The following is a 25,553-nucleotide window of genomic DNA, read 5'->3' on the forward strand; positions in this document are numbered from 1 at the left end:
CACTGAGCACAATAGAGCAGAAAGCATCCACTTATGGAAAGTACTGTATAATGGCAGAGAGGTTGTTGAAGTCTCCATTAGGTTCTGAGCGGATGGTTGCCATGCTAACCCTTACGGATGTAAAAAGTAAACAAGTAAATAAGAAAATAAAATCTTTATTTAGTGATACAGTAACAAGTTAATTTAAGTTTCAGTTTTGTTAAATGGTTCAAGTTTTGCTTCAGGGAGGCAGCAGCAATGAAATTGTTTGACCTTAATGTGGAAGGTGTAACACATTCATTGTTTTTGTAAGTTCACACTTTTAATTATCTAGTTTGAAGGAGTTTAGTGATATAATCAGACTGATTATTGAAAACAACACATTTACCTCATGCAATATAGCTAAATCACCACTATGTAAGAAACAGATTTTCTTTTGTTTCTTTGCATGGAAGATATAAACTATAGTAACATTATAACATTGCAAACACCGTCCTAATTAGTCTCCCTTTTGTTGTTGAACTATCCCCGACTAATGGAGGCGTGAGCCCCTAAAGTTGGGTCTATAAGCCCAGTGTAATGAAAGGTCTCCATGGATTAGACATATTCAGGATATTCAGCAAATGCTCAAGTGCATTGGGAATTTTGAGGAAAAATAAACCCCTCAAATTAAAAAACATTTCTGAACCATTTGCTTTGTGACAGAGTGCCCAATCCTGGTACAAAAGGTATTCTCTGTTTTCCTTCATGAAAACAGTATACACAGTGGTACATATTAACAATTTCTTTAGCAATTTGATTGGAGAACCTACTTGTGTATGCAATGCTAAGGACAATCAAGGCCAGAAAGTGATAGTTTCTGTAGACTGAATATGTCGTCTACTGACATGACTAATCAACAGATCAAGAGTTTGCACCTCCAACCGCATGGCATTAACCCTAACGAGGTGCTCCATCAAACTATCAAGAGAGTATTTTGATCTTTTAATATGAACAAATGCATGTTGAAGATGAGTCATTATGTACTGATAAACTGCACAGGTGGAACATGTCATTATTACCACATTTGAAAGTCCTTTATGACACCCGACAAACAGAATTTGTGCACAGCAGAGTATCAAAAATGACCAGAGTCACAGTGGTGGATCAAAATTACAACAACAGTTTGCAAGGAAAGCTTTTGTTATCTGGAGAAACCAGCTTATTTAGAAAGAACAATTTTAACAGCTTAACTAAAGGTGCCTTGTCTAAAAAATACACTCCAGAGGTCTGGCTGAAATTGGCAGGAGAGCAGAGACTTTATAAAGGTGAGGTCAAAATCTAATGGTTGGTCTGTGCAACAACTGCAAGATTTTGTAAAATTGTACAATTCACAATCTGCTTTAGTCCAACTGAATAGTCCTCTTGACTGTTTTGTGAATCCACATCATTGTTTTGCTATTGCTTGTTTCAGTTTGTTTGTTCCAACATGGATCAAAATAGCTCCAGATAGAATTTGTTTTTAATTATATTTTTATATTAGTGATTTAATTTGTTTTTGGCTTTTCCACTCTTTCAGCACACGGACATGTGCTCAATCTCTGTTTGTGTCTTTGTTTAGACATTTTCGTCAAATGATTAAGCGTACATGTAATGACTGACCCGCTCAGATGAATTTTTCATCCTGGCATTTCCAAGCACTGAAATTAAATAGCAACCTCCTAACAGATTGGATGAAGTCTGTGAGTTGTTCTGGCCACATGTCAGAGGTGTCAGCGAGCGGACATCCGCGAAGCAAACATTGCCGCTGTGACTCATCCTGATAAAGCCAGAGGTAATTCTGTTTTTGATGAGAATTACTCTCTAAATTAATTTCCATAGCAATTAATCTTGATGCCACACCTATGGGATGCTTTCTGCTCTTTGGAGGTGGTGATAAAATGCAAAATAATTGAATTGATTCATTTATATTTTTGTAATGACCAAGCTGAAATGGTTTTCTCTTTGTAATGGATTTTTTTTTCTCATTATGAATGGCCTTATGTTGCCAGCCATATTCAACAGCCTGCAGGCTCAGAGATATTTATTAAATATCTCTTTGTTGTGCTTTATTCTACTGGTGCAGCTTGAGTATTGCCTCTCGTATTCAAAATGTGTTTCTTATGCCCCTCCTCCACTCAGCTGCCAACCCCGAAGCACAACAGAGCAGCATATCTTAATTAAACCTTTATTTATCTACTTGATGGGCTTATAGGAAGGGACAGGGTTAAGTCTACAATTCACTATCTCATATTGGGCCCTGAGTAGCCTCAACCCCAGGAGAATAGTTCTTTATAATCTGAACATCGGTCCCACTTGGGGTGTAGTTTGCACTGGGGCTTCATAATAATAAGGGAGAGACAGAAAGTTGTCCTGTGGAAAGACAGAATCCGTAAAAGAGCGCATTAAATAAATGTAGTTCAGGGGAGCGGATGGTTGAGTGGAAATAATAAACACGAAAGAGCAATTCACTCATGACAAAGATTTTCATATTTTACCTGGTTCATGAAATAATGCAAAAAACTGCACCACAGCACAGTCAGACTGCAAAACCGGAGAAGGGAAGCAATCCTTATTACCTGGGACATTTTATTTCTGTGCTGGAGGCAGAAAGCAATTACATTAACAGCAGTGAAGAACAAATCTTATGAAGGTGAACAACAGAGAATTTCTGTAGTGGAATTCATCCGCATAGCTGAGATGTGAGGAATTTTCTCCTGAAACCTTTCGCATTGAAATGTACAACAAGCATCATTTTTGGCTCAGTTTATATGTTTCCGAGTGGCACACAAAACTCATCTCATGCCTACTACATAATCACTCTGATCAATAGCGAAGAGCTAATTTTGAACATTAATTGTCTCTTCCTTTGCAGAGGGACTATCCAAAGCAGAAGGTGGCCAAACTGAGTGCTTAAATAAAACAAATTGAAGTCACCACTTCCGGTTATTTCTGGTTACATTAAAGGAGTCATTTCAATATTCTCTGATCGTTTTGTCAAAGTTAATGGGAGCAGTAGCTCTATTGTTGCCTCCGTCCAGGACGGAGACAAAATTAAAAACAGAACCACTGAGTGTTTTGATGAGAAAGAAAATAAAAGAGTAATGGTATTATCTCCATCTGCTAAAGAAATGTTTCTAATCATCTAAAGGCTTAAAATATTGCACTTTGTGTGTAATGGATCTATATGATAACTCACTTTTTGAAGTGAGTGACAAGTAAATACTGAACTTTTTTATGATGTTCTATTTTTTTAAGATGTGCTTGTATTTCCTGTTGCAGAAATTCTGTTCCTGGCAGAAATTCAGGGGAGCACTCCTCTTCTGTGACTCATCCACTTAGCTTCACCATGCTAGCAGCAGCAGCAGCAATTAGCAAACCACCTGGTGAAACTCAGGTGTTCGCTGAGGTGATGCTGACCTCGTCGTATGAATTACTTCTCAGTCCAACGCTCTTAAAAACGGTTGCAAATGCCATAAAGGCAGAACATGCTTGTGATGACATGCTGAAGGCAGCATGTAAGAAAGAGATTCTCTTCTCAAAAAGACAGCCCAATTTCAAGACATCATATTGCAAAGTAAAATTTAGTCAAGTCAAAGTCAGTTATACCTGGCTATGTTCATGATGTTATGGCTTAATGTTGTGCGTTTTCACTTTTCATAGTTCTGTGATGTATGCGTTCACTTTAAAGCAGAAGCATGCACAGCAGCGATGTGTTAATTTAGCTTCTGATCAGCTGTTAAGATGAAACTAACAGATTGTGTTATGAAATAACTGAATCACAGCAAAGTCCAGACTGTTCACTGTCGGGTTTTACCTGCGTTAATTAACTGCTGCGCCTAATTGCACCTTCACAGCATCTGAGCCAAACGATCAAGCAAAAATGCTTTTGATCTTACAGACGAATCTTTTGCTCTCCGTCTGATTACTGTTCAGCTCTAATATTATGAAATATTATAAGTAAAGTGGGTAAAGCTGATCTTGTTACGACACACTGCCCTGCCGGGGAAAGGGAAAGCTTTTTCCTGCTTCCTGAAAAAGCAGGAAAAAGCTTTTCTCTCATTTGCATGATTAACGCTCTCCACCATAAAGTTGACCTCCACTAACTTGGCTTACGAAGAGTAACCCACAAAAGCCCAAATGATCTTTTGCTATAATCCCGCTACCAAACACACAAAGATGTTACTTGTCCATCAGTACTGAGCTGGTTGTCATATTGCTGTGGATGATTAGTGTGGTGTGGGCTACTTAGCTGTTTGTGTGTGTCGTACATATGCCTGCTGTTTCCCTGGTGATAGCTTCTTCATCTGCGACTCATTATCTCAACAAACTGTAGAACAGGTTCCTGCTCTGCACTTTATCATGTCCAGATTGATGCTACTCACCTGTAGCTACAAATGTCATATCACTTACCGTAATTCTGTTTTTAGGTTTTCTGTTTGTTTAGACCCTATTGTCAAACTAATGTCAGACCTCTCCTTAGCTATAAATGTTTTGCATTAAATTTCTACCATTTCATTTACAAACAGTAACTTTCTGTTTGACAAACCTGAGTTCAAGAATTGTTCTTGGCATGTACAGATTTTCTGTAGGCAGGACGTGTTGGTTAATAGTTGTTTAGCGACAGTAGCAGCAGATACAGTCTGAGTGGTTTGGCCTTCACAGACTTTAAAGCTAAAAAGACCTTAGGGCCTAAACCTGATCACTCCCACAGTGGGCTGACAGTCCTGTACGAAAATTATTGGATTGCAATCTGGCTGGGTTGTGCTGGTTGCTAGGAAACAGAAAGAAGCTGCAGTTTCAATGTTTAATTGCACCAGTGTTGTTTACAGGACTCCATCCAACTAGATCTACTAAAGCACAGTATCTTCAAAGACTATTTAGGTTGAATTTATTAAACTGGATGGATGCTCAGTGACTCGCAGCTGTCTGAACAGAGAATACCATTGACAATGTCATAATGGTTGTCTCTCCTCCAAAACAGCAACGTCCAATGTACAACAAACTTGAGGGCAATGGTAATTCTGCAGGCGCACACCCATGACATCGTCATCTTTGAACATCCAGGCAGTGGACATTGAGATAGTATATTCTTGTAAGTACCTAGATGTTGATCTGAACCATGAACTGGACTGGACTCACAACAATGATGCTCTTTACAGGAAAGGTCAGAGCAGATCACCTGCTAAGGAGGCTAAGATCTAATTGGAGCTCCTGAAGTTGTGTTGTTGTTTTTTTTTTTTTTTTAACTCTGTGGTGGCTTCAGCTACCTTCTATGATCTTGTCTGTTGGAACAGCAGCAAACCAGTGTTCCTGCTCTGTTGTCTAGATTGAATGATTGCTACGGTACCTGTAAAAGCCAAAAACAAACACCAGACTCTTATTTATGGATGCACACGCTGAAAGTGTACTTGCAGCTGTAAATAATCCATCTTGTTATTCAGGGTGTCATGTGTGGCTAGTGGCCTTCTTCAAAGTGCTGGTGTGATGATGCTTCAGGAAGAAAGGCTCTGCAGACATGGCTTCTGTTTAGGGCTGAAACAATTAACTGGATTAGTCACGATTAATTGATTATTGAAATAACTGTCAACTAATTTAGTTAGCGAATAATCGTTAACTTTATTATCCAGGCTCTAAAACATGCTATTAGTTGAAATAACACCCTCAGAGCAGATATTAAGACAAAGCTGCACAAAAGTTATATACATTAAGATAAAAAAAAAACCCTTTTTGTCTGTAAGTATGTTCTAACCAGAACTCCTCAAGTGGCAAAGCCTCAGTTGATTCAAAATCTATATAGACAGATCATATTAAACACATTTTGCTATTTAATTATTTATTGGTTAGTCCAAATAGCCCTACACTGTACTGATGTTCAGCCAAGCAGAAAGAGCTGAGCTTTTCACATGTTTATGTTAGGATGTATTGTTAAAGTTCCGGTACAATCAGTCACTAGAAGGGAACCAACCTTAGGAAGAAAAAAAAAAGCTGCATCAACCCATTTGTGTCAATATTTCTGCTTCCCAGTCTTTGTTTCCAAGCACACCACACTCCATGAGTCTTCACTCTGTCAGCTTCAGCTTTCAGAGTTCAGACTTCCAAGGCAATTCGAACAAACTATGAGATTTTTTCCGAGTTCAGAGGCCTCCAATAAACAGTTTCGGGTTTCAAGTTGGTACCTGACTGCGGAGTCAATAAATATATGTATTGATTTTCCCAGTACTGACAAGCGGAAAATGTGACATGGTTTACTTTTCATAACTGAAAGACTCCATGTGCTTCTGCTGCTGCGCTTGAGAAGTAGCAAGACACACAGTGAAGAGGGAGCAGAAAAGTATGTGAGGCAACATGGAGGTGTCCACTAATACAAACTGACACATTTTAAGCAATTTGCTCATTTTAAGTACTTCTCTAGGAACAGGAATAAAACTTGACTTAAAATGTAGAAGACTTCAGCAGTAGACAGCACAATCTGTTGAACAAGAGTACATTCAGTGAAATAATAATATTAGACAAAGCAAGACACAAGTTACTGGAGTAAGTTGACTTCCAGAACAAGCCAACCCTGAGGGCTATAACATTAAACCATTGTGCACGGAGAATTGTTTCTGAGCAGTCCAGCACTCGACATTCCTCCTCTGTCTCACACCCCGCCCAACTATTTACCCCAACTACCTCCTGCAGAGAACAGCTTAGGTCATTACAGTCTGCTGTCAAAACCTGTGACCGCTCGGCGTCGGAGCCGCCAGGATTAGGGGCTGTGAAAACATGAACAAGGGGGGAAAAGAGGTGAAAGCTGACAGGGGGAGCAAGGCCTTAAATATTTTCTCTCCCTCTTCTTTTTTCCATGACCACGTGCTGATTCTTGCAGCTACTTTGTGCACTAATGCACTAATGTTGAGTCATGTTAAAAACATGGAGAGGAATAAAGCCCATCATTTTAACACTCAGTTAATCAGACTTGAAAAGGTGTTGCTCTTCCAAGGCACATAAGGATGAATAATGTTCTTAGAAATAGTTCCAAGAACATACTTTGTACTTTATTGGCTCAATTGGGAGATTTTGCAAAAAAAAAAAAAAAAAAAATCTAAGTGAATCAAACTGTCTACTTTTGAAAAAGGTGGTATCTGTTAATATTTGCCTTCAGGGATTATAAAGGATGGCAACAAGAACAAATTGCATTTTAAATTCTTCAGTCTTTCAGAGGTTAAAAGCCCAGAGACAGCATTCTTGCATCTGATATGTCCTTTCTCTTGCCTTATTCTACATGTGGTGCCATCTCGAAGAGAGAATATTTGACTTTAACTCAACCCTTTACTTCTGCATCAACACCATCAGGAGTTCAATTATTATAATTTTTTTTGCCTCTGTAAAATATCACCCTCCGCCTGGCTTGCATATTCTCTTGCTTTTGCTTTTAAGCCTACACTAGTAAACAGTGCTACTGAAAGCCAGACTCCATCATCTCCCAATATCAATTTGAAATCAGTGAGAAATTACCTGTTTGGACCGGATTTCCCGTGGAGTGGTTACCCAGAACTCACTTTGTGATCAAACACATTTGGAAGTTGTTGTGCATAGGGCCGTCTCTGTGCTGACTGCTGTGAGCAGTCTGGTCTGCTGGCTGTCAGACGAAGTGATCTGGGAGGCAGCTTGGAGTTGAGTGCTGCGCCTGATTTCAGAGATATGTGACAATGCATCACGGAATGGCATAATCTGCCTGTTGTGCTCCACAACGTTTGCCTTTCTAAATATCTACTTGTCTGCTACCAAGCACAGCTGTCCTTCATTCTGCCTATCTGCCTCCAAGCAATAAAGAATATCTCAAAAGGAGATATATCAAACTTTATTACAAGCTAGTTTTATTTTCAGAGGTCTGTGACGTCCTTTGGGTAAATTACAACAGGATTTGACCATCACAGCTCTCTTCTTTATCACTTCTTCATAGGTGTTTTCTTCACAGCAGTTCTCCCTAAATCAAGGGGTGACTCCATGACTCTTCATTTCTGTGAGTCGTGTCTTTCAATATTGTTACTCTTAAACCATTCATGCTATATATATATATATATAATGACGTTGTCCTGTGAAGCTTCAAAGTTTCTGGAGATACATTATATGCATCATAAAGTATATATATATCTGTGGCACATCTTCTAACAAAGCTTTAAACAAAAGAGATAAGCCAGTGAACAACACCAAATGTCAAAGAATGCCACCATCAGGAGTTTTTTGTTCTTAATACCAAGTCATTTAAGAAAAGTAATTTGCGAATACCAAATCTGACACTCAGGCTATGAAAAGCAGTGCAATTACGCTGTTAAACGAGGTGAGTAAAATTTCATTAGTAGCTGTGACGTGAACTATATCAGTATTGTGATTGCATAACAAATAACAGGCTCATCAATGAAGTTCTGGACCCTGCAGTCTGCTCTATCCATCTTTCCTGACAGTAACAAATATTTGTGTCACTGGAAAACTTTTCACACATCAGGCCCATAAAGTTGTTCCGCTAGAGTTTGGGAATCCGCCATGATAATCAAACGGTATTATGTTTTGTTTCTGAAGACTCAACACCTAATACAATCCCCAATAAACATGTTTGTAACATGATTCAATGTGCTTGCAGGCATATGCTCACAAAACATTCAGAATTGGTTGTTCCCCTGCTTCATCAACTTCTACTTTTAAATCCTAAAGTTGCTCTAATTTTATAAAAACTACTGATTAGTGTGGCACCTGCATTTGCCACATCTTTCCTACAATGACAGCATGTCACATGACACACAGACAGCGAGATGCAACAGCACACACAGTCTCTCTCTCCCTGGTTCACATCACTGTAAAGTGTGAAAATCTCTAATATTGTTACAGAAAATGTACATTTGTACAATAAAATCATGTGTAACCAATAACACACGTTTTCCAGCTGTGGGTGTGAAAAAAGGCTATGACTGTGAAAAACTGTTGCTCAATATGACACTGCATGTCTCACTTAGAGCTGAAATAATTCATACAAGTAAGCTGACATGGTCACAGACACACAAAAAAAGGAATTTGGAGTTCAGTTTACTCTTGGACTTGGATGCTGATCATTTAAAATGAGGATCTTTGAGAATGCTGTGTGTCTTTCCCAGGGAGGTGTAGATGTCATCCAAGGCAGGTAGCTGTTGGTTTTTGAATTTTTGTGCCATCTTTCTGATTCTTTGTATTGCCTTTTTATATGCTGCAAAGCTCCTGCCTTCACACACCAGCACGCAATACGTGTCAAATGTAGTTTTAGAGATTTTCACAAGTCAAATCTCTAAGACTGAAATTAATGTTCTTTCATCAGCTCATTTAATTGAGCCCTGAAAGGCATAATGAATGTTGCAAGCCTGATTTGAAACGCAAATTAAAGCAGGATTTTTACCTTATTATTAACAAAACTCTGCCCCTTATAAGCTCTAAAGATTTATTTTACAGAGCATTACGGGAGTCTGAGGTGAAGAGGTCTTGTTAAAGATTTTCCAAAATGATTTGATCATAGATGTTCATTTGTATTTCCCCTGTCGCCCCCTATTGGTTGCCCTTGTGCCCTAGAGGTCATCAGGAGGCCCCAGTGTTTCTGGACTGGGTCCTTCCCCTCACTCCTATCCTGAATACCACCCCTGATTATCTCATAGTTCTGCTGGATCGACCCTCATACCCTCTTTTAAAGGACTGCATTACTTCCACCTCCCTAAACTTGTCCAAACCAATTAGGTTTCCTATTATTCCCTGAACTAATTTCACCAAAACCCCTCCTCGGAGCCCTCTCTCAAAATCCGCGACCTTCTGCTTCCCCTGGATCGAAACTCCCAACACGACCTGTTCAACCCCTAAACTCCCACCAGCCTCATCCTGGTGGCAGCCTGGGGCTTTTTTTTTGTTAGAAAGGCAAAGAAAAACTGCTACAAAATTTTGAATTTACAGGTAAGTAAAAGAAGGCTTTCTGTAGATGAATCAGTGGTGAATTTGTTCATCATACACTCTTAAACACTCTTAAACGTGAAATCTGACCGGGTCACACACTTCTAAATAAAACTCAGAAAGCAGAGCAGCACAGTCAGCCTGATGAAGTTTCGCTTGTTGATTCGAGCAGCACTTCCATCATGATATCCTGCGCAGCCCTTCCCTCTCCTGTCAATTAGCGCCTCAATAGTGACAACACAGAGGATCTTCATTAGTGAAGAATGCTCAATTATATCAGTTGATATTCCTTTCCAAAACTAATTATCCCAGTTGCATGGTACGGCTGACTGAGCCTGCCCTCACCCCGGGGCGCAGCAGTTACTGATGTGATTTGGATTTGGCTCCAAGGTCTGCTTCCTTCTCTTCTCTTTCATTGCCCCTGCACCATATAATAAAGTTGCATAAAACAATGGACTGTCTTATTAAATTGTTCATAATAACTCAACATGTTCTTGCATTATCTTCTCTCTGCTGGAGCTTTCGCCTTCAGATGCAGATTTAGTTTCAGATGGAATTAGAAGATGGGGTAATGCTACAGAGAGGCTCGTCTCTGTATAATCCCGCTTCTTTTGTTCGTCCTGTGGGGGATAACAAAAATAGACACCCTGCGCCACGGCTCTATCTGATATACAGACATGGTGCGCGCATGTCTTCTCATGAGAAATCACTTAGAAGAAGGTAGAACGGCTGAGAGAAAATGGATAAACTGGATGTTTCATTGGTTCAAAGCTTGTCTATCTTCAACTTATTGGCCAGTAGATAAAATGTAGTAACAACAATCCATTTTAAAAATACTAGATTAACATGAAAGTGTTGAAAGTTCTAACAATTGTTGCATACATCTTATTCATCGACCCATTGTCTTCCATTTATCTCCATTCGGCAAACCCAGACATCCCTCGCCAGATTGGACTCCCAAATCACCTCTGCTGACTTCTTTCAATGCAGAGGAGCAGCAGCTTTGCTTTGAGCACCCTTTGAATAACAGAGCACCTTCTTCCATCTCTAAATCGGAGACCAACCGCCCTGGAGCAGTGGTCTCAAATTGCATGCCTCGAGGGCCAGAGTCTTGCAACTTTATCCTTTATTCTACACACTTCAATTAAATGGCAAAACTGCCTTTAGCATGCAGTCAAGCTCTACAGAGCTCTGCTTAAAGTTGCAGGACACCAGCCCTTGAAGAAGTTCATATCAGCCGCTTTTATCTGCGACCTGGAAAGCCGTCAGGAGGAGGTGTCCACTTAGGCAGACTCCTTATGATGCAGAGGACCTACAGATTTGTGGTCGATGGTTGGATGCTTGAAATGGTTCAGAGATGTAAAATTGACTTTTCTGAGTATTTATATGATAGAAGAAGGTAACATAGTTTCTTGGATTTGCTATAAAATGGCACTATGCCTAGAAAATGCATAATACAAACCCTTTTTAAATTTAGGAAGAAATTACAAATTTTCAACAAAAAAAAAAGTGAAGAGAGATCTTTTGTGAACCTTATAAGATGCACATCACTGACATCTGGTCAGTGTTTAGCGAAGAGCCATTAATCTTCTGCAAATGGCTGTAATGAGTTTTCTTCCCATGGTGGTTGGGATCAGATGTAGAGTTGGGTGAGGAGGTTCATCCTCAGGGCAGAGCTTGAAAAAAATCTGATTGTGGTTTGGGCATCTGACCAGGTAACTACCTTCCTTTGGAGGTTTTCAGGGCATTATACAAAAAGCTGAAATTAGTTTCTCAGTATATGATGGCCAGGGTCAGCCATGCAAATAGTATGAGGAGTAGAGCAGCTACTCCTCTGCATCGATAAGAGGGGAGCTATATATCCCTTTTGACAAAGGCATGCCTTGGGATCACTGAAAATGAGCTGCAGAGTGTAGCTGGAAAGATGGATGCTTCGGTTTTACTTCTTGACCTGTTGTCACTGACGCCTGATCTCGCATTAAAGGTAGACAAAAGTTGAAGGGGTGGGGTGCATTTTTACTTTACTTCCATTTTTCTTACATTATTTAAAAATCACCATCAGATTAATGAGTACCGTATTTTCCGCACTATAAGACGCACCTAAAAACCTTCAATTTCCTCAAAAGCCGACAGTGCGCCTTATAATCCGGTGCGCCTTATATATGGACCAATATTGAGCCACAACAGGTCCAGCAACGGACCTTACCACAGGGGCCGCGTTTCATTGGCTAATGCCCATTTTAGGTCACAGTGCAGCTACCACGTGCGTGACCGTCTCACAAACACAAGCTACAGTAGTAAACATATGCTAATGTACATTGTGGACCATCAAAACCATGAATGCCGACTTACCCAGCCTTGCAAGAACAATAGGCATCAGTGATCTTGTCCACAGCTATATTTATGCTGAGGGTGTGAGGATCTGCTGTTTTCCTCATCTATCGGTAGCTTTTAGCTGTGACGCGCACAATGTTGGAGGCATCCAGTGGCTCAAACACCTTGATGTCGTCCAAAAAAGATGACATGAACTTGTTGGTTCCCCTGTCCATTGTCGTGGCTGATATGTTGTGAAAATCCGGCAGAAATGCTACGCTAATTAACTCAGATCGAAATGAAAGACGTCATGTTTACACAGACATGCAGTAGGCTGCTTACGACCAACTACGGTAAGCAGCCGCCAACTTCTTTTTCCCCGTAGAAGAAGTAGTGCGCGGTGCATGCTGGGATAGTTGTCAGAACACTGGTTTGTTAATAAAGTTTGATAATACATTTAAAGGGGGGGAGGGGCAGGGGAAGAGAGACAGAGACTGCAGCGGCAGCGTGTCGGTTGGTCTGTGTTACCCAGAAAGCAGTTGGGCATAATATCGCAACACCAACACCGTGAGTGAAACAACGACTGGGCCAGCCTACTATATAAAGTACTCGGGGACCATTTCTTTATTAATGTGGATGTGTAATAATAGAGTATGAAGCGCCTTATAATGCGGTGCGCCTAATGTATGAAAAAAGTCCTAAAATAGGCCATTCATTGAAGGTGCGCCTTATAATCCGGTGCGCCTTATAGTGCGGAAAATACGGTATATAAATGTCTATGCCTGCTGTACACTGCGTCATGCCAATTTCTCTTTTTTTTTTTTTTCCCCAGAGTGAACTCCTTGTTGTCTTGTTATAAGGGCCCAGGCTCACAGAAGGTGGGCCATTTAGTCATTTCAAAGTAGCTGTGACTGATGAACACACTCATTTCACTTAATTTTTCTCTTTCTCCAGCCTCCGTCTGCAGCTGACCCCTCCACTCCCTCTTACTGCGTCTTTCCTCTTTCCTGTTTCAAAACTAGGAAAAAAAAAAAAAAAAAAAAACTTGCAGCCTTGTGTCCAGAATCCGGAGGTAGATCATTTTAATTCTGCTTCACAGATCTTTTTCAAAAAAGAAAAAAAAAAAAAAACAGACCTGGAGACCCCAGAACCGGTGACCGCTTGGTGAACCTGGGCCGACCAGCCAGGACCCAGGCACTTGTAAACACAGCCATCGTCTGACACGCACCCTCCCGCTTCCACCCCTGAATGCTTTTGTTCTCTTCCCACATTAGCACAAGCGGTTTATGTTCACCAGTTCATGTTCTCTGATTTTGTGACGCAACCAGTCACAGCGTGTCCTAAGTCAGTGATCTGTCCATTCAGGTTCATTTTGAGCTTGTTTTTTTTTTTTTGTTATTATTGTTTACTTTGTAATGCTCTGTCATTTCTGTGGCGGATTGCATCCAAAATTCAGCGCTCCCATAAAGGCCTGACTGAAAACCACTCTTTCTTCAGAGACAGGACTGTCCTAGATTAACAGGTTGGCTCTTGTGGGTAGGACCTGGATTCCACTGGTGGTTCATAAGTTCATTTCATTGTTTGGAAAGACACTCTCAAAAATTTTGAAAAAAAAAAAAAAAAAAAAATCCAGTCTGTCATTTAGTGCAGAAAAAGTTTAACGTAAACAATTTATTATTTGTGACAAAATCACCTTCGGGAAAATTATTCATACTCCAAATGATCCCTTTAAAGTAAATTTAACAAAATACATTTTTGGATTTTTATCTTTTTCTTTAGTAAGTGGATCAGAGGCTGTAGGCCTTTGCAATCCATGATTTTTGCTTTGTTTTTTTGGGCATAAATATGAAGAGACACTGAGGCCCATATCTTTTGGCCACCCAGTCCTATTTTATTGGATAGCAACTGAAAATAAATTCAGTGTTCACAGGAAAAAAGTAGCATCTGGGCATCTTCAAAGCTTTTTTCCACAAAGTGCAGTTCCAATACAGATTTCTTCAAGCTGCCTCTAGCCTTGTAAATACCAGCCTCTTACCCTCCACTTCGTATATAGAAGGTTGAGAAATGATTGCTTGCTGGAGACAAGGACTCTGTTGAACCTTTAAATTTTACCCAGTCACTAAAATTCACCCGTGGCGTATGTGATGCACCGGTTTGACGCTATGAAGCTTACCGGAAATCGCCTGCCCATCCTCCATTACGAAGAAAGAAGTGTCAGCCCGAATGTCAGCTGTTAATGTTAATTTGATATTTGGAAGCATGGACAACACAGACTGGATGGCTTCATTCACTCCCTACAGGCAACTAAAATGACAATTTTACAATTGTGAGACTGCTGCAATCCCAGTGCAGTGGAGAAAATCGACGTCATCGTTAACAACTTCTCTTTCTGTTTGCTGATTCTACCAGAGAAATCCAGCTCAATGGGGAAAATCCTAGATGGAGCACGGTAGGGAGATGAGAATCAAGCAGAATTGCGTAGGAAGGCAATGGCCCGGCTAAACTGTCTCTGGGCCTTCACAAATTAAGGCAATAACGTCCCTCACTTCTAAGAGGATTGAGAAACCAACGTCGGCTTGACATGGAACTTACTAGGGTTGATATGTGGCATTGCATTTAAAATAGGAAACCAAAACCTCCTAAAACAACAGGCTTAAATCAAAGGCAACCGGACTCGCTCAGTTTTTCCTGAGGGAGCCCAACACTTCTTGAGCTGCTGACAAAATATGTTTAAGACATCCCCAAAATATGCTTTTGTCTTCATTTCACAAAAAACAAACTCCTATGATATTGTTACTTTTTGGAGTTTTGCATAACTTTTTTGCGTTTGCTCATAAATAATTAATGATAGTAATGAATAATGAATGATGGTAACATCAGAAATACTCCCTAAATTAAGTCATTGAGGTGTGATTTTGTCGCTCTCAGTGGCAGCTTTTCAGACTGTTTCGCATTTTAATTTTACACCCCCATGAAGCCACTTAGATGATAGCAGCAGTTTTTATTATCATTAATTAATTAATTAAATCATTAGGGTCAGAAGGGCCCCTGTTATGTCATTCCTGAACACTGTTTTATCGTCTTGGGCGATGACCTCATGGTGTATTCATGCACACCTTGTAAACTACATTATCCTGTTGAATCTCAGGAGGTTTATGAAATACATTTTAAAATATTTGAAATGCAAACCAATACCTTATTGAACATTTCACAAAAAGTTAATTTGTTGTTGTTTATTTAAACTACAGTCTGTTCTGAAGTAATGGTTCTGTGTAAATGAAGTGATGGTTGAAATTTTCTGATAATATAATTTTTGAATTTTGTAGCAAATTTTAAAATAATTTGTAGGACAGACATGGCGTTTGATCAGGTTTGATCAGTTAATACCAAGACAAAACAGTGAACCACCTGGAAATATTCAAGTGTGTCATTTATGCAGTGATAAGATATCAGTGCATAAGTAACTTTGACATGTTATCCAGTGAATGACTTGACTTGAATGCAACAGTTTGTGAAGAAACGCTTCTCAAATGACACCTCCACTTCTACTCAACATACTCCGTCCCTGTTGCTTTTTAGAAAGGAAAAAAATTCTTTTAGCCTCTGTCAGTAAAGTGAATAAGGGCCATTTTTGCATCTGTAGTAAGATGACGATGCTACAATCTCATGAAATGTTTTGAAAGCTGTCCTTTTGACAAATGGGTGCCTTACAACGCATTTACAGCAGGAGGGCCAGTAATTGTGCTGCCAGTCAGATTGACCTTTTCTGCGACAGTCACTCCAGGTAGGTTTAATTTAAAACAATGAATCTATGTGGAAAAGTACCTCATGTCCACTGTTAAGTATGGTTCAGAATCTGTATTGCTTCTTCTTTGACAAACATGAATCATCATTCGGTTTTTCAACAGAATGACAATATAGGGCAAGGCCAACCCAGAACTAAATACACTAGAAAAAATTAGAAGAGTAAGGAGAAAAGATAAATGAACTGGACACACGAGTCTGGAGAATGTAGAAAAAACAGAAATCTACAATGTGTTAGGTCTATCAATACAAGCTAAAGGTATTTTTTCAATTTGATAGTATGATACAGTAACAAATGTCATATTTTTGTGAGGCACTTTTTGGCACATCCTTGGAAGAGGTGTAGGTAATTTCTTCTCCATGCCCACACACGTATCTTAATTTATCCTAAATAATCTAACCACTGCTGCTTGAGTTTGTTATAATTACAAGTGCCAGTCAGTCAGCAAATTCACCATGAAATTTTAAGAAACAGTGTGTTGAAAACCATAAAAGAAGTTCTTAAAACCAAAAGTAGGGAAGTGGGATTTCATATGATGGTAGATGGCTATTCCAGAGAAACATCAATCTTTTCAGGTCGAATGAGAACATTTTCACAAGTGTAAATCCTTCCTATTGGACAAAAAAAAATGCACACCAACCCACACACTAAGACAACAATCTGTCAGATATGTCAGTGTGAGAGACATTCAGTGACATTCTAGCAGAAAAGCTGTTTGGTTTACTTTAGAAAGCACTGTACTGCAGGCAGGACTTTTCCACAGCTTTGCTACTTTGCGCATCGCCTCCCTTAAAGGGCAACCAGCTCATCTTTTTTGATGACTGACAGTGGGATTTGCGGCGATAATGTCTTCAGGTGCCAGAGGATTGGGATTAAACATACTTCAATTTTAAAAACGGCAAAGTTGCCATGACAATGACCTTCAGTTTTTAGCTCAGATGGCGGACATGTGGCGAGCCGGCGACTGCCTTGATATTGCCCAGAGACGGCTCCAATCCAGCGGGGGCTTTTGCCATGATTGCGCTTTCAAATCCTGTGTTGAATCTGAAACTCTGTCCTCACAAATGTGTGTGTGTGTGTGTGTGTGTGTGTGCGTGTGTGTGTGTGTGTTGGTGAGGAGAGAAGATGATATTTCTGCAATGGCCATGCAGTGTAGAAACAGAGCAGTCTCACTTCAAAGTGAATCATGAGAAGAACTAAGGAAAATTTAAAGACACCTGCACAAAATATGTGACCCACTGACCCGCCGTCAGAACTTAAATGTAATACCAACTGCATCTCTTTTCAAGAGTCTTTCCAAATAAATCTGATGAGGGCTGACGAGGGGCCTGTTTGCGGACGTGAAGACCCTGGAGCCTGGACCGAACGGGCTTCATAAACTCACAGTTTGAGGTCAGTGTCTATCCCTCTGCAGGGCAATGCCTTCACACTCTCACACCTGCCTGTCAAAGGAGAGAGCAGCAGGACATCACGAGAGGAAGCGCAGCAAAAGGGAAAACAAAGAGTTGTGGTAATACAGAAGAAGCAGAGAGAAAGCAGTTGCAGTTTTTTTAAAATAACGTCCAAAGCCCAGCAGACAGCAAAAAAACTGTACAATGATTATCACTATTGACTAAAGCTAATCTCTGCTGAGCCCACGAGGCGTGGTCGGTCGATATGAATTGCAAGAGTTTTGTAAATTTGATGGCATGTGGCGGATGGATGTTCAAGTGTGACTAGACTGCCCCACAGTGGAGGTTGGGAGAATTACAAAAGCAGACATGCAGGAAGAGACACGGCATAAAGAATTCCTAGTCTGGAAAAGTGTGAAATTTAACTCAAGTATTTCACAGATTTTAATAGATACGGCACAAGTAATTCCTCTATGGGGAAATAGTTTTATTTTCAGACTTAATTACCTATCCCGTTCCATAAAGGTGATGTGTCCATCTACCTGTTCATCTGTCCGTCCGTCTGTCCATCCATCCTTTAAACCTAAAAACACTGTACCAACTGTGTCAAGTATGTTGTTGGCTACAGGATAATAAGGCAACTTCATGTTGCATAATTTGTTGTGCAAGTTGTGTTGTGTAATTGCACAAAATGGTTGGATTAATGAAGATGGAAGATTGCTTCCAGACTGTTCTACCCAAAATCAACAGTTATACAGAAGGGGTGGGTATTTGTTGTAATGTTACTGTGAAAACTGTTGATGAACTGCGACAATAATAAATTCCAATTAAAGATAATTAAAACCTCCACAAACCTCCAAAATGTTCAGCATACATACTAATTTCTTTCCAGGTTAGAGAATATGTAGTAATTTCACTTCAGTTTTATTGTTATCACACAAAATACCACAAATCATTGTAATACATTTTTTTAATCCATATCACCTTTCAATTCTATACAGTTGAAATTCAAACTGATATTTGGGCGAATTAGGCTGGTTTTGCAATAGGATTCTGGAAGAAACCTGACTTAGAACTTTCTTAATTTTTTTTTTAAACCCACAAAAACAAAGACTTAACAAGCTCTAAAATAAGCTTGAGTCCTCAAATGTTCAACTAAAATTATGCCATAATCTTGGTCATGGCTACATATGTGTGTGTGTGTTTTTTCTCCAATTTTCTCAGGGACTTTCAACCAAACATTAAGTGTATTTATGTATTGAAGCCTGTTTCTGGTGTAAAACAAATCCACAATAGGTTTAAAATTCACATTCTAAATTTCTGTTTAAAAAAAAAAAAATTATTGAAATTGTTGTGTTACGTCCACTATGAAAATGAATGAACTTAATCATTAAATGTCTAAAGTTAAATAGACGTAATGATCTGATGAGTAAACCTTTAATACTCTGCAGAGAGGACAAGAGGGTCTTTGTATCTTCACACAATAATTCACTGGTGTATTTAAAGAATCCACAGTAATAAATGCACATATTGACAGGAATGAACACTCTATTCATATTACATTCACCTTTTCATTATTTCAAATTAACAGCTCTAAATATACATGAAGACACAAAAAGTGACATACTTTAATGTAATGCACATCAAAACACGAATTGCTTCTGTCAGAAATGCTGCCACCTCTTTGTCTGTGAGGTGTGTCCAGATTCTGTTCACAATGTCAGAAACTCCCTAAGTAACTTCAAAATACAGCAAATGTATCTCAGAGTAACACATCTGGCCACAGTCGTGAACAGTGTGTGAGAGGCTTCTTCTCACTTCCTACCAGGAGCGTTAACACGACTCAGGTTGATGATTGGCAGGAAGGAGGCTAATAACAAAAAAGCACAGAAAACATGCCAGCTGAGTACACTCTTTGGTGCGTTTTTAAACACAGGACTGTTTATTTCAGCGCAAACTGTGCTCAAATACTGGAGTGTTTAGATGTGGTAAAGCATCTAATATGGGGGTTCATCATTTTTACAAAACAGAAAAGGAAGCAGAAAAGCAGAATTATAAAGTATTTCTATACCTTACAGTGCGTTTAGAGAAAATGGCAAAATGACAAGTTTTTTCTGGCTGTCGGAGAGCATTGCCCCTCCTCCACTTGTTGCTGCACTGTTGGCTGAAAGAAAGCTTCTGTAATATGGCTTTGTAACAAATGATGTTGACATCATTTGAGCTAAAGTCTTTGAAGCTGATCTATTGTTGTAATTTTCATGCGAAATTTGTGAACTTGTGTCGGGGAGTTAGACCCACATCTGGCTGTATAGTTCAGGGTTAAGTCAATGCCTTGAAATCATAATAGTAAATAGATTTTTTTTTTATGTACAATATTAATATAACTAAAAATCAATATTTTGAAGCTGCAGCAAATAGTTGTTGCTTTTCACTTTATAACTAAAAGCAATTAGATCCATTTTCTTTCAAATGTTGAAAGAAAATGTGCAAATGCCATGACAACATGGTATTTTTACTCAAGATTAGCAAACTGGGCCATGCCCATCTGCCATCAAAGATGCAGCTGGTTGACTGATTTATTTATACGGTTCATAAGCATTAATTCACTGCTCAGTATGCAGCTTTTTCTTAATGTCTTGCACTCCAAAAAATACATTAACCAAAGCTAAGTGGAGTGGTGGTCAGTAGGACGTCATCAAGAGTGAAAACAGGCAGTCTTTTTGGCATTTCGTTGGCGATTGAATGCTGAATGGATTCTTGTTGGCATGATCAGGTTGTCTGTGTGTCCTGTGAAAAAAAGTCAGTGCAAAAGTAGCAGAAGAGACAGCAGCCAATAGCTGAATCCTGGCAATGGAGAGGCGAAGCTTTTAATGTTGCAGTCATCACTGTAGCAGCAGTGAACTCTGACCCCTGGTGCTCTGTATCCCTGGCTGCTGGCCTGACTGCAGAAAGACTTGTAGGAACACGACTTCATCACGCCGCCTTATGAGACACACAGAAATATATGTGAGAGACGCATCCATTTAACAGCTGTCTCACAGAAGCCAATCAGTGCACCAGAAGTGAAAACAGCTGTTGCGAAAAAAAGTACTGCGTTGCTACTGACAACCAAATCAAAAGATTACTGCAGGCATCTGAGATGAAGGATATTTTAAAATCACTGCAGGTTTGATAAGAAACTGTTGCGACCACAGGCAACAGGATTTGACATTTCACACACCTTAAACATATTGAGCTTGGACTCTTACAGGTAACTACAACACCTGTATTTGACCCAAACTATTTACAATTCATTTATGATTAGTTCTAACTTTAAATAGTTGGCAATGTGTTAAACTCAGTTTTCAGTCCTGGGAAAATAACTTCCACCTTGTCCACTGCTGGCTTATATTTCTTAACTATCTCCCTTAGTTTTAAAGAATGTAAGAATGAGGCAGTAAAATATAATATTCTACTTGTGTAATTGTTTGTTTTTTTTTACTGCAGATTGAGTAGTAGTCAAAATCGAGCCTAATCTGCTTGAGAGATTTCAGTTGCATGATTTTGCTATGCAATTAGTTATATGTGACCACTTCAAAAGACAACTGTTGCAGTGATATTACTTTGTCAGCTGATCTGAGAAACAAGGCGGTGAAAAAGAGAAAAAAAAAAAAAAAACAGATCAAGAGACCAAGACTGGTCCAATACAGTGGTTCTTCTTTTGGTGCTCAGAGTGACGTCCCCAGGCGGTTAGAACACTTCCCTCTTTGTTTTTCTCTCCCAGCCTCCCTCTCAAAGCTAGCGTTGGATATTGTAGCTCAAAATTTATTCTCCAGGCAATCACCAGTTACAACTGTAGGTCAGATTTTTACTTTTACCAGTTTAACTATCAAAATTCAGAACATTCAATCTCTTAGAAGCTGCCCTTTAAGTAAGCTCTTTATCATGTTTATTTTCATTTCCTTTTTTTAGGATATAAAAAAAACCTATTTTTATAGTTCTAAAAGTAAATATAATGTCAATATCATCATAATCCTTGATCATGTGTGAATAATCTGATTAAATGAAACATTAGTTGTGATAAATTGACATCTCCCCATTCTTTCTTTAAAATAAGCTTGCGCCCCAAAATGGAAACAATTCCTCCTTCAGATTAAGATTTAAATAGGTGATTCTTATTGTTTTGTAAAACTTCAATAACTTATCAATTATTTCAATGTCTTTTTTCTAAATAAAAAAAAATGAATAAACTAAAATGTTTGTGCTGAAGCACCACAAGGTGTCCTAATTAAGGGTATTTGTCAAATAGAGGCAAAAAGCTTCATTCTCTGCAAAACCTCAGATCCCCTGCAGGTTGGGACGTTTCTCCAGACAACAGCAGGTCGGATTTCAGCAAACACCGTCACACACAGTCATGTGCACGCAGGCAGAACGAACACAAAAAAAACGTAGTGTAAATGCTGTCTGAATAACAGAAGGTAGAAACTAAATGAACAAGAAGAGATCCAGACACCTTAGAGAAACAGCAGACTTACTGTCATGGCCCACCACCACCGCGCAGGCATCAGAGTAGCTGGGACAGGACTTGGAGCCTTGTCGGTTGCAGTCATCGTTATTAGAGCCCATGCAGGTGTAGCACTTCAAAGCCTCGCCTCGATGGGACAGAGACAAGGTCAAAACAAGATGCTATGCATGTTTTATTTATTTATGTATACATATATATCAAAAAGGGTTCAGGATGTCTGAAGTAAGGTTCTGCTTAAAAGGTTATTGGCTACTAATATTTCACCTGAAGTAGAAAATTTGGTGTCAGCAAAATCTAGACGGACCCAGAGGCTGAAGCTAATATCTAGTCAAAACGGAACCAAAGCCAAATCATTTTAAAATATTGTCAACCCATTTATGTGAAGGCTACTTGTTGGGACGGTTTTGCATTAGATGGTTTCATACACAGAAGCCAATGTTTGTTTCACAAGAAATGGAAGTAAGAGTGAATGTAATATGTTCCAGTCTAAAAAACATCTGGAGAACTGAGAGATGTGAAGTATTTTGTGTCACAGTATAAAAGCAAAGTAGCTTAAAAGCTGAACAATTTTAACACTATTTTATTGATTTTATGTTATTTTTTTCTTCATATTGCCTTAATTTCTTTCAGACCAAAAACAGTTCTGGTGGTGCTGCATGTTTGAGATACATTTATTTAATTTACCATGCAAAAGTGGATTTGGGCTTATGTGACGATGCTTCTAGGGTTCATAAAACTGTTGGCAAAACCGCTATGATAATTTTGAGACTGGAATTGTTTCAAGATGAGAGATAGATATTTACTGTGAGTAAATTAATAACTGCTAATTACCTTTAAACAGAACCACACTTCAAAACCTGGCAACCCCAACGAAGCCCAGCCTGTTACCGAGCAACTGAACCTTAGCTCTAGAATGTTTGGTCAGCTGGTTTTACCGCTGTATGTGCTGTACAATGGTTGCTGGAAGAGACAAATGATTTGTTGTTGACTAACCATTTAGAAACCAGTTTGCTGCATCCTTATTGGTTGTGTCAGAGGCTCTACTTATGCTTTTCAAAGATGGTTGGTTATGTAATTGCACATCTGTTTGTTTCAGTAAATGTGGAATTGGGTGTGTGTGACCAGCAGCAGCTTATTTGGATTTAAAGTGACAACAGGCCCTCAAGTTGCTCATTATAAAAGGAGCTCAAAGTAGGCCAAACTGAGCAGACTAAAATCTCATTATCTAAGAATGATTTTGTGCAAAAAGAATTTAATGAACATGTTTGTCCTAACCTGTTCAAGGAAGCATATCAGGTCACTTTTAAACTACTGTTGCTATTTTATTAAACTGCTGAACAGATCTAATTTTTGTCCTGCATCCTGTCCTCAACAATCTACTAAGATGATATTGGAACTGATGATTTGAAAGAGAACATTTGCAGGTGCCCAACCCATTGCTCTTTTTTTCAACAGTTAATGCGGTATCCAGGGCATGGCCTAGAAACCTTAAAGCTGCAGAAGAGAAGAGTTAGCTCCAGTGATGCAGGTGTAAAGCATGACCAAATCAGGTTCCCCAGACAGACCCCGACTCTTGATATCTCTGTTCACACAGGACGTGATTGATGAGCAAGCCGTGTGAATTTCCAATGTGTGACAGTCTTCCGCTGATGCAGTGAGACTAAAGCGAGGAGACAGCGTTAATTAATCCCTTCCCTCGCCTCGCACAAATCTTCCCAAATCTACCGGAAAGTTACAGCAGTTCTGTCCACATGTTTAAAAATACTTATTTTTCCCTAAACTTCTAATGCCTCGGGAACCAGTTTCAGCACATAAAGCACTTAAATGCCTTACTGTGCCCTGATTTCTTATCCTAAGGAAAGGAGCGGCTATTTGAAAATGAATTGACCTATGCAATGCTATAGATTTAAACGGTTCCTTCTAAAACCCTCCATCCCCGTCTCCTTTATTCCAGACATGCAGTCTCAAACGCTGTTCCTAAGAGGATCAGAGCCGAAAGGCACTAAAAGCTTCAAACATTCTTCACAGCAGCACATCTCTTGTATTTTGCCATCAAAGTTGCTTCCTTTCACCTCAGATGTGTCTCTCTGACACAGACGCAGGTTTGTCCCTGTACAGATATAGTTCGGAGACAGTAGACGTACAAATCAAACCAGAAGGTCGACTCTGTCACGATAAAAGTAGGCTCTGTTAAAGAAGAAAATCACAACTTCAAAAGTATAACTAAAACACTAACAGGAAACAAAGATTTCATCATTAAAATGGTCCTTGTTGCTGGTTTTCTTTGCTGCCTATTAGTGCTCATCTGTGTTTTGCCTTGGCATTAAATATCCCCCACTGAGTGTTGCTGACCCCAATCTATCCCCACTGCACAGCCGCTTTCCACACATGCTAAAAGTATTAGTCTCCAGGCCTGTTAAGAGATTAGCTGCTTTTGACTGCATGTTGGTTACAGGAGAGGAGGATGAACTGCAGCGAAGCAAACAATTATTAGAATAACAACACAAATCAACCTCCAACAACAGTCATGACGGGAAATACCATTTTATGTTTTAATATTGAATATATATTTTTTAAGCAGTTAAAAGATGCCTTTTTCTTGAAAATAAAACAAACTGTTGCGTTGTCCTGTCCAGCCTTTACCTTTTAAAGGTCAGAATGGAAAGGGAGTCGTCCACCAAAAAGCAGAGACTAATGTACAGAGAAACGGGTAGCTAAAGAAGTGCCTGGACTAATGTAGAGAGAAACAGGTAGCTAAAGAAGTGCCTGAATGGAACAAGTCAAATAACAGGTGGAGAAATGTTTTTAAGTTCCATTTTTATACAAATACTAAAACCAATTTGTAAAAAAAAAAAAAAAAAAAAGGTGGAATATTAAGAGTAAAATAGTTCTTACTGTAAGTTGGCAGCAGGAACACAAAAAGCAATAATAGACAGTAGTGGACGATCGTCATGGTGCTGCCGCTCGTCGCTCCTCCTGATACCACAATGAAAAGCAGGTTGTTTGCTCTCTAAGCCCTCTGAGCTTTATCTTGGTATTTAAACGAGCTAATATCTGCTCCTGCCTGAGCAGCAGATGAGCAGCTAGCAGAGTGGTGTTAAACTTTGTTTATCACCAAAATGATTCTAACAATAAATGCATAGTTTGGATAACATTATTTATATTTCTGTTACATAGTAGTAATAACATCATACTATTATTACTTACATAACCCTTTAAAAACAAGGTTGTGCTGCACAAGTAAAAGAACAAGGCAATAATTGTTGCAATAGACCCTTTTCACATGACGTCACACAACTTCCGTTTTGGCTTGAAGCTGTGTATCCTTAGTTCCGCTGTACATAGTAAGTAATGATAAAATTGTCTATTTCATATATATATATATATATATGTGTGTGTGTGTGTGTGTGTGTGTGTGTGTGTGTGTGTGTAAAATGGACATATATATATATATATATATGTAGAAAGAGAGATATAGATATATGTATATATCTGACAGCATATGTTGATCAGACAGAACACTGGAGCATGGAGTTTACACAGTCTCTAAAACATTTGCCTAAAATAAGATTTGAAGATATATCATGATTTGCAA

General features: G+C 39.2%; 1 protein-coding gene across 1 annotated transcript; it reads right to left on the minus strand.

Moving 5' to 3' along the window:
- Positions 1–20,018: 20,018 nt before the first annotated feature.
- ly6pge (lymphocyte antigen 6 family member pge) lies at positions 20,019–25,025 on the minus strand. Its single transcript, XM_088013231.1, has 3 exons — positions 24,854–25,025; positions 21,969–22,085; positions 20,019–20,436 (listed from the first exon to the last, which is right to left on the minus strand). Exons 1-3 carry the CDS (start codon positions 24,909–24,911, stop codon positions 20,255–20,257), a joined length of 357 nt encoding a protein of 118 aa, XP_087869357.1. The 5' UTR covers positions 24,912–25,025; the 3' UTR covers positions 20,019–20,254.
- Positions 25,026–25,553: the final 528 nt, after the last annotated feature.

This window comes from Poecilia mexicana, unplaced genomic scaffold (genome assembly GCF_051168715.1).
Source record: "Poecilia mexicana isolate PSO_F unplaced genomic scaffold, ASM5116871v1 scaffold_15, whole genome shotgun sequence".
In the NCBI taxonomy this organism is placed as follows: Eukaryota; Metazoa; Chordata; class Actinopteri; order Cyprinodontiformes; family Poeciliidae; genus Poecilia; species Poecilia mexicana.

Coding starts and splice junctions, on each gene's coding strand:
- ly6pge (XM_088013231.1), bottom strand. CDS start 24,911: ATGACGATCGTCCACTACTGTCTATTATTGCTTTTTGTGTTCCTGCTG. Junction 22,086..24,853: donor GTTCCTGCTGCCAACTTACA/GTAAGAACTATT, acceptor TGTCCCATCGAG/GCGAGGCTTTGAAGTGCTAC. Junction 20,437..21,968: donor GGTGGTGGTGGGCCATGACA/GTAAGTCTGCTG, acceptor GTGTCTCATAAG/GCGGCGTGATGAAGTCGTGT.